A 13,601-nucleotide genomic window follows, 5' to 3' on the forward strand; every position below is an offset into this window, starting at 1 on the left:
ATCGATGTTTTCTTAAAAACTCTTTTAAAAGATGATTTTTAGGTAGTCGACCTACCTGACCCAAAAGGCCGATGGCGACTCCCAAAATATTTTTAAAAAAAAAATCATTAATTTATTCACATCACTTTTCCCGCCAAATAAAAATTTGTGCCCGGACGAAAACCGGTTACGACATAACTTACACCGAAGGGTGCATTTAATTTTCAACTGTCTAAACAATAATATTGTTAATTTCTTTAAACTCACCATTTCTCTTTAAATATACAATTTATAAAAATTCTCATTTTATTCCTTGTATTTTTACTTTTTTATTTTCTGGTCTTAAAATTACAAAATTTAAGAGTAAAATTGTTTACAACTGCCGATGATTTTACCAAAATCATCTTCAATTGTCGATAATTTTTATTATACCGCATCATTCATCCTATTTTCCTAAATAACTTTTTATAATCCCTGTTTTCTTTTTTTCCCAACATGTTTAATTCACTAATTTAACCTGCCGACACTGTTCTTCTTTTTGGATCATTGACATAAAATTGCCGCGTGGGTTCCCCATGGTTTGAATGAGTCGTATGTGTACTTTTCAAATGGTAAAGGTCCCATCCATCCCCAATTTTGGTTTGCAACTTTGAACTAAGCAATACCAGTGAAAAGTAAGGACAGTCCGGTCCTAATCACCTTATCATTAAAATCTGTGCATCACAAATGTCCAGTTTACTTGACTTGGTTCAGTTCTACCAAAGGACTGAACCATCTTCATCAACCACCCACTCTGTTCTTTTCGCCATCTTAATTGCTCTTCATTCAACCATTCCAAGCATAACAAAAAATTATCTTTTCTAATCGTTAACAAAGGGGATATTTGCAGTTCAGTTCAATGCTCCATTTTACTTTCTACCTCCATCTCCTCTTCTCTGTCACTTTAGCTGGCAACTACTCAGTACCATATAACGCAACAGATTATATTCTCCTCAACTGTGGTGCATCATCGTCTTCGTCAAATACAGTTTCAGAAGATGGCCGCAAATGGGTCACTGATGACCGGTCCAAATTCGCTACTTCTAATTCTGAGAGTGCTTCAATGGCGTCCACAGCCTCCAGGCAAGATCATTCTGTTTCTCAAGTTCCTTGCATGACTGCTAGAGTTTTTCATGGTGAATTCACTTATAGCTTTCCCGTATCACCTGGCCACAAATTTCTTCGTTTCTATTTCTACCCGGCTCAATACTCTGATTTTGATGGAACCACTTCTTTCTTCTCTGTTACCGCCAATAATCACCTTCTCCTCAGCAATTTCAGTGCCTATTTAACTCTTTCTGGTGAAGATGATCAACAAGCCTCGCTGATCAAAGAGTTTATGATTCCATGTTTGGAAACCGAGAAGCTGAATGTCACCTTTTTGCCATCGCTCAACTCCTCGGCCTTTGTAAACGGTATCGAAGTCGTTTCGATGCCGAAGAACATGTATATAAACCACCAAGAAAACTCTCTAATTCCTGTAGGTACTAAAGGTTCCTTTGACATTCCTGATGCTACTGCTTTCGAAACTGTTTATCGTCTAAACGTTGGTGGAGCAACCGTGGCTAACGTGAATGATACTGGAATGTTTCGAACATGGTTCGACGATTCGCCTTATATCTTCGGAGCTGCAGTCGGAACAACTCCTAGTCGGTCTGACAATGTTACGATCAAATACTCCGAGGAAACCCCGGGTTATATCGCTCCGGTTATCATCTACGACACGTCAAGAACAATGAATGATGATTCACAGATCAATATGAATTATAATCTCACGTGGAGCTTCTCTGTTGACACTGGCTTCAACTACCTCCTTAGGCTCCATTTCTGCGAGACTCAAATGGAAGTAACAGAGGAAGGTCAACGTGTCTTCGACATATTCATCAACAATGAAACTGCCGAGCTTAGTGCCGATGTGATACACTGGAGTGGTGGTAACAGCATCCCGGTGTATAGGGACTATGTTTTGTTAATTCCAACTGAAGGTGAAAGCAAGCAAATTCTATGGCTGGCGTTACACCCAAGCAAAGATGTTGGCTCTAAGTATGCTAATGCAATCCTGAACGGCTTAGAGATTTTTAGACTCAACAAATCAGACGGTAGTCTTGCAGTGCCAAACCCTCAAACCGATCCGGGTCCTTCACCGATGTTACCGAGTGTCGGTAAAACGAAAAAGAAGAGTTCACTGGTTATGGTCATTACCACAGCTGTCTTTAGTAGTTTATTTGGCCTATCTTTCATCGCATGCTCTTTAATTTACAAGCTCAAAGTAAGGAGAGTGAAGGATTCAGCTGTCAGCGTACAAAAATCATCATGGGGGCAAGTACCCTGCCCATCGAACTCCACATGTGCAACCAGCGTTTCTTTACTGCCCTCCGATCTTTGTCGCCGGTTTTCAATCTTCGAGCTTAAAGAAGTGACCTTGAATTTCGACGATCAATTCATTATCGGATCAGGAGGATTCGGTACTGTCTACAAAGGTTGCATTGATGGCGGGTCAACTATGGTTGCAATAAAAAGGTTGGATTCATCATCAAGGCAAGGGATCCGGGAGTTCCAAACCGAACTCGAGTTACTCTCCAAGCTCCGCCATGTAAATCTTGTGTCGTTGATTGGTTTCTGTGATGACCATGGGGAGATGATTCTCGTCTACGAGTACATGCAACGCGGGACACTTAGAGATCATCTTTACAAGACGAAGAAGCCTCCTTTACCGTGGAAAAGGAGGTTGGAAATCTGCATTGGAGCAGCCCGTGGATTGCAGTACCTTCACGCAGGTGTGAAGCACCCAATCATTCACCGGGATATCAAATCTACCAACATACTATTGGACGAGAATTGGTTGGCCAAAGTTTCTGACTTTGGATTGTCCAGACTTGGTCCCATGTTTCAAAGCCATGTCACCACTGTAGTAAAAGGAAGTGTCGGGTACGTCGATCCTGAATATTACCGAAGACAACAATTGACCGAGAAATCCGATGTTTACTCGTTCGGTGTGGTTTTATTTGAAGTATTATGTGCTCGACAGTCCATGATTCCAGGGCTACCAAAGGACCAAGTCAGCCTGGCTCGATGGGCCAAGATTTGCCACGCTAGAGGAAACCTTGAAAGCATCATGGACCCCAACTTGATGGGTGAAATTTCACCTTTGTGCCTACAGAAATTCGGGGCCCTCGCCGAGAGTTGTGTTCGAGATGTGGGAACGGAGCGGCCGATGATGAACGATGTGGTTTGGGGTTTAGAATTTGCATTGCAAGTGCAAGAGGCAACTGAGAGGGACATGAACATTGACATGGGAGGCCATGAAGTGATCACGGAGTCGAGCCAAACCAGTCCATTGATGTCCAAAGGAGCTGGTAGAGGTACTACCACGGATGACGATAACGAAGAGTTGTTCAGTGTTTCCCGTGGGAAACTGTCGGAATCGAGGAGCACGATTAGCAGTGTGGGAAGGAGTGTTAGTCGAGGTGATGCTGATAGAATCAAATCGGAGAGTGTATTCTCCGAGTTTATGAATGATAATGGGAGATGAGAGTTGTCAAATATTGGGATACTATATATTTTCCCCGACTGTAAGTAAAAGAAGAAAAAAAAATGCTCAATAGTTTTCTCATGCCATGTAAATGAGATATTTATCTTTATATGAATATTCCCTAAGATGTACATACAAATTTATATAAACAATTATTAAGATGTTAACATTTATAGTAAAGAAGCTAACTACGATCGAAAATATATATTTAAATTAAATTAATATGATAAATTACATAAAAAATATTATGAAATAAGATATAAATTATAAAATGAACACGACATAAAAACATATATATTTTTCTTTTAGATAAATTTTAATGTTGAACACTATAAGTCGAGCACTCTTGAACAGCTCTAGCTGTGGAGTATTCTAACTCTTTTATCAATCTTATTGGGGTATTTGAGGTATTTGTAGTGAACTTAATATGGTGGTGATGTGTCAGATATGAAAAAGTATAAAAGTAAAAATAAAATAAAAAATGCAGCTCCCAACTACTATCTTAAATAAACAGCAATTGACTTTTCTGACTGAACTTTTCCATTTTTTTTTACTAGCTCTTTCTTGTCCACTTGCATTTTTACTGAGAAAAGCAAAGCGACGACCCTTGACTTGCTTCATTGGATCCCAATTATTGGTTTCTTAAGTTTCGTTCTTTTTTCATATTTGATCATCATTCTTTTGCAAAAATGATTTTCAAAAAACATAACTTGATTTAGCAGTCATCGTTTTGATTCAACTTCAATTCCGCTGCGCTGAATTGTATCCCTGGAACTGTTTTAGGTGCAAAACCAAACTAGCCTTTTGAGAAATAACATGGCTGAAGCCGTAGTGTCTTATCTTCTGGAAAGGCTCGATGGCTTAATAGTTCAAGAGGCCAATCTGTTATTGGGAGTTAACAATGAAGTCAGGAAGATGCAAGCGGAGCTAAAGTGGATGCAGGGCTTCCTCAAAGATGCAGACAAAAGACAAGACGAGGATGAAAGAGTTAAAATTTGGGTTTCAGATATAAGAGAGACTGCTTACGATGTTCAGGATGTGATCGACAATTTCATTGTCAAATTTGCGTCCAAGAAAGGAGGAAGAATCCGAAACTCGTTTCTCCACGGCGTGGAACTTCATAATCTTGCCTCGGAGATTGAGAAAATCACATCCAGAATCTCTGACTTGACCAGAAGATTGCAGACATATGGAATATCACCAAGAATAGAAGGGGATGGATTCGCATCGGAGCGGCAAAGGAAGCTCCGATGGTCATATTCCCATGTTGTGGAAGAACATATTGTTGGGTTGGAAGAAAACATAAAGGAGCTGATAGTGAAGTTAATTCACGAAGAAGAACGTTGCCGACTCGTGTCTATCTGTGGCATGGGAGGTCTTGGAAAGACTACCCTAGCAAAGACCTTATACCATCATGCAGATATCAGGAGACACTTTGAAGCTTTTGCTTGGGCTTATATTTCTCAACAATGCAGAGAACGAGAAGTTTGGGAAGGAATTCTGCTGAAGCTGATCACCCCATCGAAGGAGGAGAAGGAAGAGATTTTGAGAATGAGTCATGAAGAGTTAGCTAAGAAGCTTTACAAAGTCCAGCAAGAGAAGAAATGTTTGATTGTAATTGATGACATTTGGACCAGTGAGGCATGGGAGTCTTTACGCCCTGCTTTTCCCGTTGAAACAACTGTTGGCAGCAAGATATTGCTTACAACCCGCAATAAGAAAGTAGGTTTGGATGATGAACTGATTGGATTTCTCCATGAACCGGAGTGTTTAAATGAAGAACAGAGTTGGGAGCTATTCCAACAGAAAGCATTTCCAGGGAAAGACAAACCAGGTAGTTAAAATTCTTTTATATCTCTAGAGAACTGTATCCTCGTATTCATGCTCGAATCTGTGCTAGTCAAAGTAGCTGGACATGAGTACTTTAGCAAAACTAGAGTCCAACTAACATCAGCTTAGCCTATACCTTTCTCCTATCTAATCTAAAACAAATGTTTGGAAAATGGAATGGTGCAGTATAGGATAACTGAATTTGGATATATGGAAAAATTGGGTGTTCACAAATTTAAAACCTACTATTGCCAAAAGCAAGGCTTTTGTCTAGCCTTTCTGGGAAGCTTAACAAAACTTTAGCATGGTTCAATGGGAGTGGCTTAATTGAACTGCTTAGATCAAACAGATCATAATTGAAGCGAAGTGCATTGACTAGGTTAATACTAAACTAATAGCCATGTTATGATTCATATTCCAAGTCGAGCATTTGGCAAGATTAACATCATTCATGCATAACTTCACAAATATTTAAAGCAAATCAAGATAAAATAAATCAAGAGGCATAGGCAAAATCAACATAAATACTTATAGAAGAGCTTAGTGATAGAAGATGAAGGCAACTGATTTTAAGCTTAAAAACTTATGCCTTGCTACATACCCAAATATGTAAGTACATACTCCCTTTAGCAGTATTATAATTCAGCTACACACATATGCTTGATGTGTAAGTACATACTCCCTTTAGCTGAGTAACAGAGCGTGCACAAGAAACTTCTCTAATTGTTACTTCTTCACAAAGCATGGTGATAAGTAGAATAGATAATCTTTTCTTTCCTCTTCTGAAGAACAGGAGTAAGAACGCTTGGATTTTAGAATATTCATCCTAATGATGATTCCACCCTAAACAAATAGTCAAAGCCCAAATTAATAATTGATAAAGCACCTGGTTATATATCTATGGTTCATGCAAGAAACATAGAATTATTAATTTTCAATTTGATTTGTGTTTTCCAGGCTTTGTAGTTGACAAAGTTATGGAGAATTTAGGGAGGGAAATGATGGGAAGCTGTGCAGGTCTACCGCTGGCCATTATTGTGCTTGGAGGACTTTTGGCAACGAAAGAAACACCGAATGAGTGGGATATGGTGCATAGAAACATCAAGTCACACTTGGCAAGATCAAAAGAGCGGGGACGACAAGCTAGACTATCTGAGGTATTGGCTTTAAGTTACCATGAATTACCTTACCAACTGAAACCATGCTTTTTACATTTGAGCCAGTTCCCAGAAGATTTTGAAATTCCAACCAAGAAATTAGTTCGGCAATGGGTTGCGGAAGGATTTGTATCCTCACAAGATGAAGTGGAAGTAGATGAAAGGCATGAAACCATGGAGGAAGTTGCAAAAAGCTACTTACATGACTTGATAAATAGGTCTATGGTTCAGGTGGGAGTGAAGGGTTCGACAGGATCAATAAAAGCTTGTCGCCTACACGACCTTATGCGTGATTTATGCTTGTCGAAGGCCAAACAGGAAAATTTTATGCATATTATTGGTCCTCTTCCATCTTCCAGGAATACTAGACCAACTTCTGCAAGCAGAATTCATAGATGTGCAATCCATTTGGATCAGAATGACAATGATCCTGCTTTGCCAGAATACCAGAAAATTCCCAACCTTAGGTCATTGTTCTTTTTCCGTCCAAAAAAACATAGAATAGGTAACAAGCGCCTTTTGAAATCCGTGTTTGGTAAATTCAAATTGCTTAAAGTGTTGGATCTTGAAGGAATTAAAGGACTTGAGGAGAAGTTACCAGAAGACGTAGGGACGCTAGTTCAGTTGAGATTTTTAAGTCTGAAGAAAACACGTATAAGAGAATTACCAATATCTTTGGTCAGTCTGGTTGGCTTGCAAACTCTGAACTTGCAGACAATTGATAAAGTGTCATGGGAATCAACCGTACTAGTGCCTAATATTTTATGGAAGATGGAGCAGTTGAGACATCTATATCTTCCTAAGTGGTGTGAGAATATCGCGGATAATTTACAGTTGGCCAATCTGAGCAATTTGCAGACTCTTGTAAATTTTCCTGCTAATAAATGTGATGTTAGTGTTCTTCTCCAATTAACCAACCTCCGAAAACTAGTTCTAAATGACCCTAGACACTTTGAATCATTTGTTCAAATCTTTGAACCTCCAAATAAGACATTACCATACCTGACATCCCTGTCTTTAAAAACTGACCTCCTTTCATTTCCGGATAAGGTAGTTGATTTACGGAAACTACTATTAGGCTGTCCCCGTCTCTGCAAGCTGCATGTAGAAGGAAGAATAGAGAACTTACCCCGAGACAATGAATTCCCTTCATCTCTCACCAAGTTAACTTTATGGGGATCGAGACTTGCTGAAGACCCAATGGAAGCGCTTGGGAATCTGCCTCGCTTAAAGTACTTGAGCGGATGGGAAATTTTCATTGGAAAGAAAATGACTTGCTCTAAGAACAGTTTCCCCCAACTAAAGACTTTACTTCTTCGAGGGTTGCCCAATTTTCAGGAGTGGACTATTGAAGAAGGAGCTATGCCTACTCTTAACCGCTTGGGTATTTCTGATTGCTACAAGTTGAAGATGGTTCCAGATGGGATGAGGTTCGTCACTACCCTCCGAGAACTAGAGATTAGGTGGATGTCAAGAGCATTCAAAACTAGTATTGAGGAAGATGGGGAAGATTTCTACAAAGTCCAACATGTGCCTTCAATTGCATTTTTGAACTAAGACAAAATTATGGTAAGTGATTCTACACTATCAATGTTAATTTGTTCAACTGTTACGGTTAATTTAATTTGCATGTTTGCTGTCAATTTCATATGCAATACCTTTTCTAAGTGCACTGCTTTAGTTTTATTCCAGACTTGCAAATATTTTTCTACCAGTTACCTTACAGAAAATATTTTTTTCAGTGGAACTCCATATCAAATAGTAGGTAGTACTATTAAGGTTGCTTTTATAAGTTAGTCACATTATTGGAATTGTTCTAGAGATCTATAAATAGCTAATCATTAAATACAAAACTTTTTAACACTTGGCTCTTTGTCAAAGAAACCAGACAACTGGATTAAGAGCAGCAGAGAGAAACAATTATGTATTTCATCTGCAGCAAACTTCTACCACTGTGGCTCTTTGTTCTTCAGTTATATATTTCAAAATATAAAATTTTCAGCAGAATGAATTCTATTGTTTATTCTAGACTGAAAATTTTGTGTTTGAATGTTCAGGAGTGCAAGGAATGCTGTTATATAGATACTGATCCTTTGAAAGTGAACAGGCGTAGGATGATGCAGGGTTCTTGGGTGTTTCTTTGCAGGATTCACCATTTAAGATTATCTAGTTCTCTTGCTAATATTGTTAAGAGTTAAGACTTATCTTGATTCATGTCTGTTGGTGTTGCGTATACAATCGGATAAGGTGCTTATTTGTCATGGATGCTAGGTTGATACAGCTAAACATCATGTATGAAGCTCATACTTATGCAATTTATAAGATTCCTACGATATTTGAATTGAGAATTGAAAGCATTTAATCTTTCATCATAGTAACCATACCTGAAGTTGTCCTTTTGACAGCATGGGTGTCCCCATCCTCTCTGCAGTGAGAGGACTGTGAGCTGCTCCAAGTTTGGGATTCTAATATTTCCTGTTTTGGCTGCAGCGGCCTAACTTGTCTAAGATTAATAGAAGCCAACGTGCTTTATTTGATTATTACGAGACGGCTCAAAATGAATATTAATCCCATTCAAACAAATTATCAAACATCTGCCCTGCAAGAGGGGAGAAAAGAAAGAAAGAAATTCTTATCAGCCATGTCATGGCATTCTCCTCATGACCAAGAAATGAACAAATTTTCAAGCCAAAATCTTAATGACTATTTCAAACTTGGGATGGAGCGTTACCTTTCAACTTTCTGGAATCCTTCAAGTGCCATGATTGGGACATAGGATTTTACGTAATGAACTTTCTTTATAATTTTCTGCAGTGCGAAAAGGATTGAAATTTCAAAGTAAACGACAATTTAGTTCAGATCGCGGAAACGTGTGGACCCTTCATGACTTGTGGTTTCATTAAACTTTAAGCAATGGATGACTTGAACCTTATTAGTTTGATGGAGTGGCAAAACTTTAACTTAATACGAACCCAGAGTTTATTTATACCATTATTCTTCAAAAACAGCATCCTGTAAACCCTTTTCTTATTATCAAGTTACCATGCCATCTCTTAGTATCGACAAAAACTCTATGAGATTGATTAAAACATGATTATGTAAGGCGCTCTTTTCTTGTCATAAATTAGTAGTTAGTACAATTACAATACGATCTAAATCTGATCAATAAATATAAACTCGGATAACTAAACGATTAAACAGAAGAATTACTGTCCTCATCCCTCCATTGTTAATCCATCGTTGATGAGCCATGCCACAATGAAAGAGTGTTTGGGAATTGAATTAGCAGACCTTTTAAATTAACAGACTGCTTATTTTTATGGTTTCAGCGTCAATTGAAATGGGTGCCTCGTCATGCATATATTGACCACAAGGATTGATGGCCTCCATTTCAGCATCAGCTCTGTCTTGCAGCTCCAAGGCAAGCTCCAGTGTGACCTCTACCTCACCCATTTCTGGTCTTTCGCTTCCCTTATCATGGACACAACTAAAAGCGATCTCCAAGTACTTGTTCAAACATTCCGGAGCTATCCTCCCCTTCAATTGTGGATCAATGGCATGATAAATGGTTCCTTCAATTATAGATTCCATGGCCATAGCAAACAGATATCGCTTTTCCTCTGGTAGTGAGCTATCATATTCTGGTCTGCCAAAAAGAACTTCGAACAAAACCACCCCAAATGAAAAAACATCAGATTTTTCAGTAAGTTCCCCATGCATGGCATACTCCGGAGCCATGTACCCATGAATACCCTTAATTTTCGACTCTCTTCGAACTTTTGAAGCTTTTGACATGCAAAAGGAACCCAATTTCGATAACCCGAAATCGGTTATTTTACAAGACAATTCTTCATTCAGAAGAAGGTTTCGGCTGGTGATGTGACCATGAAATAGAGCATATTTTGCACCAGTGTGAAGGTAATGCAATCCTCGAGCTGCACCAACACATATTTGAAGCCTTTGTTTCCAAAGGAGTGGTGCATAACCCTGACCGTAGAGGCGATCGGATAATGCCCCTCCGCTCATGTACTCGTAGACCGGGATCGCCTCATTTCCCTCTTCGCAAATACCAATGAGAGAAGCGAGATGCGGGTGGCGCAACTGACAAAGAAAACGTACCTCATTTTGCATTTCTCTCAATAGATATGATCCGCTTTCGCTTTGCCAGCGCTTGAGCACAACTATGGTTCCATCATTCGTAGTCCCTTTGTAAGCAGTCCCGTAATCACCTCTACCAATAATTGAGTCTTCGTTGAAGTTGTCGGTGGCGGCTTTGATCTGTGCTAGTGAAAAGTGACGGCATAAGCCCTCCGGCAGTTGTGAGCGTTGATATAGTTGAGAGTATTTTTTCTTTGAAACAGAGAAGCATGGAAGAGAACACAAAGGATTCTTCATGGTGGCAACTAAAATATTAAGGATTCAACAATAAAGAAACACTATTTTGCGAGAAAGAAGAAAAAAGTATGAAATTTTATCCATTTCAACCGTATGAATGTGGTTGCTTGGATTAGTTGGGTTAGAAATACAAGAAGGTTTTGGACATTTTCTAATCCTACCCCATAAATTTAGGTTGAAGAAGAAATTTACAATAGAGGAATATCAAATTCAAACCTTTAATTTCCTGGCTGCTTCATCGGAAGATGTCAAGAAAATATCCGACTTTTATTTATTTATTTGTAGTTTTAACTCAGGCAAATAGCATTAAAAGAGAACGTGACACATTACTTAAATATCATGTCAGCATAAAGGGCTTAACTTTGGATGAGGGTAAATTTATTTTTAAATTTTGAATATATGTGAAAGTACGAACTAAATCGAACACATGATAAACTTTGGAATTCAAACTGTAAAGTCTAAGAAACTTAAGAAATTAGTGATGTAATTTCATCATTTTTACGAAATGATAAGGGCGTGTTTGTTTTTGTTGTAAATTTATTTCTATTTGCCATGTTTGTTTCATAATTTTACTTCAATGGTAAGGGCATCAAGGACAAAACTTAGATGCATTTCAATATGGTGCATCACCAGCAAAAAAGTATTGTCATTTCATCAAGTGCATTACTTTATTTGTCATGAAGGAGATTCATATAGCTTTGCTGACAAACTCAGATTCCATTGTGCTACAATTTTGTTACAAAATGTCTTTTCCGACTCATCGAAAAACTTCGAAAACGTCCCCTTGCTAGAATTTTTTCACGAAGGGGATGCATATAGCTTCGCTGACAAACTCGGATACCATCATTCAAGAATTTGTTAAAAAGTCACAAATAAGGAAAGAATTGCAGCAATGAATGTCAAGTTGGTGAAGAAAAGGTGTTGATGTGCAGAGTTTGGTAGAAACGGGTATGTATCAGGTGGAGGTAGCATGCATTCATCACCATTGAAATAGACTTTCCTGGGAAATGCCCAACCCTGCTTGAAAGTGAAGGTATCCTTGTCCTTCCTAAGAAGCACCTCTGATTGTACATTTCCAAATGGCCCTGCTTCCATCAATAGGTCATTGTAGTACTTCATGCCATAGAACATCCCTGTGTCATCTGCACATACACAAATGGCTTTGATCAAGTATCTGATTAGAATCCGATTGCAATGAGAAATGCGAGTTGTCAGTTACTTATTGATTCGTAGGGAACCAGAGGCTTGTAATCGAAACTGAAAACTTGTGTGACATTCTTAAGATTAGGGTGCTGGACAACGAGGCTCCAAAGTGTGTAATTCATCCTGTAGTTGAAATTGGTGACCGAGACCTTAACTCGCCAGTAGTCCTTGTAGTTGAGCTTGACATGCCAGTGTACCCGAACCGGGCACATGTGGTGCGTGCATTGAAGCAGTGGAGCATTGTCTTTCCTTGAGTGTTCAATCCTACCATTTTAAGAATCTTTGAATCACTCCTGCATCATCTCATTCATTGTAAGATTTTTATGTTCATATAAGTAAAACAAGTTTAAGCACCTGAACCGAGTGGAATGGCAGCTTACTTGACACAATTGTTCTTGTTCTGGCATCCACAAGCACAAGATGGGCAAGGAGTGATGGTTTCATTGTAAAAAGACGAGAAAGAAACGCAACAATTCGGGTTTTTCCGAGCTAGAAACTGCGAGTAAGTGCAGGTCACATTCCATGTCACTGCAAAACAGGATATTGAAACAGATCAATCTAATTGCAAAAACCTTCCATAAACTAAGGTGCAATCAAGATCATGTGAGACAAAGAGACTTACTGAGGGCCTGAGATTTTCGGCGGCGATCCGCGGTGAGAAAAGTCGTCGAAGGCACGACCTTTGCAGGACCGCAGGTGTAACCGGGTCCTGGACCAAGTAAAGTGAAGTTCTTCGGAAGTTTGACAGTCTTGTTCGAAAGTACCGGCTAATCCTACACTCACTTGGAAAGCCGAGACGGCAGCTTGAGGATCTCGACCCCATGCTGCAAGCACTCCACCTTTGCAGCAATTGGTGAATTGCTGATTGTAGGGAACACCGGGGAGCAAGTCGACAACCGTGGGCGTTTTCTTACAGCAGTGAGGTATATTTCCTTTGAACTTCGAGCAATCACCTTGCTCAGTAGTTTGAGCCCCTACCATTGACCATATTACTTCCTTTTTAGCCCATGTCCACCCCAAAGTCCAACCAGGACTCATTATGTGCCGATACATTTGGAAATTGTTCATTGTTACCACTGCCTGGAACATGCAATTGGCACCACAAGCTCAGATACATATGTATATAGCCGTCATCACTGCAATTTACATGATTCTCAATAACAACTGAAATATTTAGTACTTACAACATAGCCATCAGCCGTCCAAGACACAATATCCCATTTGATTGTTACATTTCCATTTGGATCCAAAGGATCATATGCAGCTGCAGCAACAAAGGAAAGAAACAAAACTATGATGAAAAATTTCATCTCGATCGACTTGTAGCAGTGGCAGGCGTTAGGCTTCCAACGATTTCTGAATGCAAACTACCGCTCTTTATGAATTTTCTTCGACACCGAAATCCAAACTGCAATGGCAAACTATCATTAGTTAGAAGAAAAGTTGGTGGTGCTGTTTGGGTACTA

The 13,601-nt window shown here is 39.2% G+C and overlaps 4 protein-coding genes across 4 annotated transcripts; 2 read left to right on the plus strand and 2 right to left on the minus strand.

The window, feature by feature from the left end:
- The first annotated feature begins 751 nt into the window (after positions 1 to 751).
- On the plus strand, positions 752 to 3,591 carry LOC120196710 (putative receptor-like protein kinase At5g39000). The gene has a single exon (XM_039198450.1). It carries the CDS (start codon positions 878 to 880, stop codon positions 3,548 to 3,550), a length of 2,673 nt encoding a protein of 890 aa, XP_039054381.1. The 5' UTR covers positions 752 to 877; the 3' UTR covers positions 3,551 to 3,591.
- A 676-nt stretch (positions 3,592 to 4,267) lies between these two features.
- LOC120196709 (putative disease resistance protein At1g50180) lies at positions 4,268 to 8,730 on the plus strand. The gene is made up of 4 exons (XM_039198449.1): positions 4,268 to 4,291; positions 4,342 to 5,384; positions 6,338 to 8,106; positions 8,595 to 8,730. Exons 2-3 carry the CDS (start codon positions 4,367 to 4,369, stop codon positions 8,092 to 8,094), a joined length of 2,775 nt encoding a protein of 924 aa, XP_039054380.1. The 5' UTR covers positions 4,268 to 4,291; positions 4,342 to 4,366; the 3' UTR covers positions 8,095 to 8,106; positions 8,595 to 8,730.
- A 1,101-nt stretch (positions 8,731 to 9,831) lies between these two features.
- Positions 9,832 to 10,932, minus strand: LOC120196865 (receptor-like protein kinase FERONIA). Its single transcript, XM_039198560.1, has one exon. It carries the CDS (start codon positions 10,930 to 10,932, stop codon positions 9,832 to 9,834), a length of 1,101 nt encoding a protein of 366 aa, XP_039054491.1.
- A 736-nt stretch (positions 10,933 to 11,668) lies between these two features.
- LOC120196711 (COBRA-like protein 4) lies at positions 11,669 to 13,601 on the minus strand. The gene is given in 7 exon segments (XM_039198451.1): positions 11,669 to 12,074; positions 12,152 to 12,388; positions 12,391 to 12,428; positions 12,516 to 12,663; positions 12,758 to 12,893; positions 12,895 to 13,215; positions 13,320 to 13,601. Coding segments are annotated over 7 exon segments (1,290 nt in total). The 5' UTR covers positions 13,446 to 13,601; the 3' UTR covers positions 11,669 to 11,790.

Source organism: Hibiscus syriacus, unplaced genomic scaffold (genome assembly GCF_006381635.1).
Source record: "Hibiscus syriacus cultivar Baekdansim isolate YM2019G1 unplaced genomic scaffold, ASM638163v2 tig00117034_pilon, whole genome shotgun sequence".
NCBI classification, from domain to species: domain Eukaryota; kingdom Viridiplantae; phylum Streptophyta; class Magnoliopsida; order Malvales; family Malvaceae; genus Hibiscus; species Hibiscus syriacus.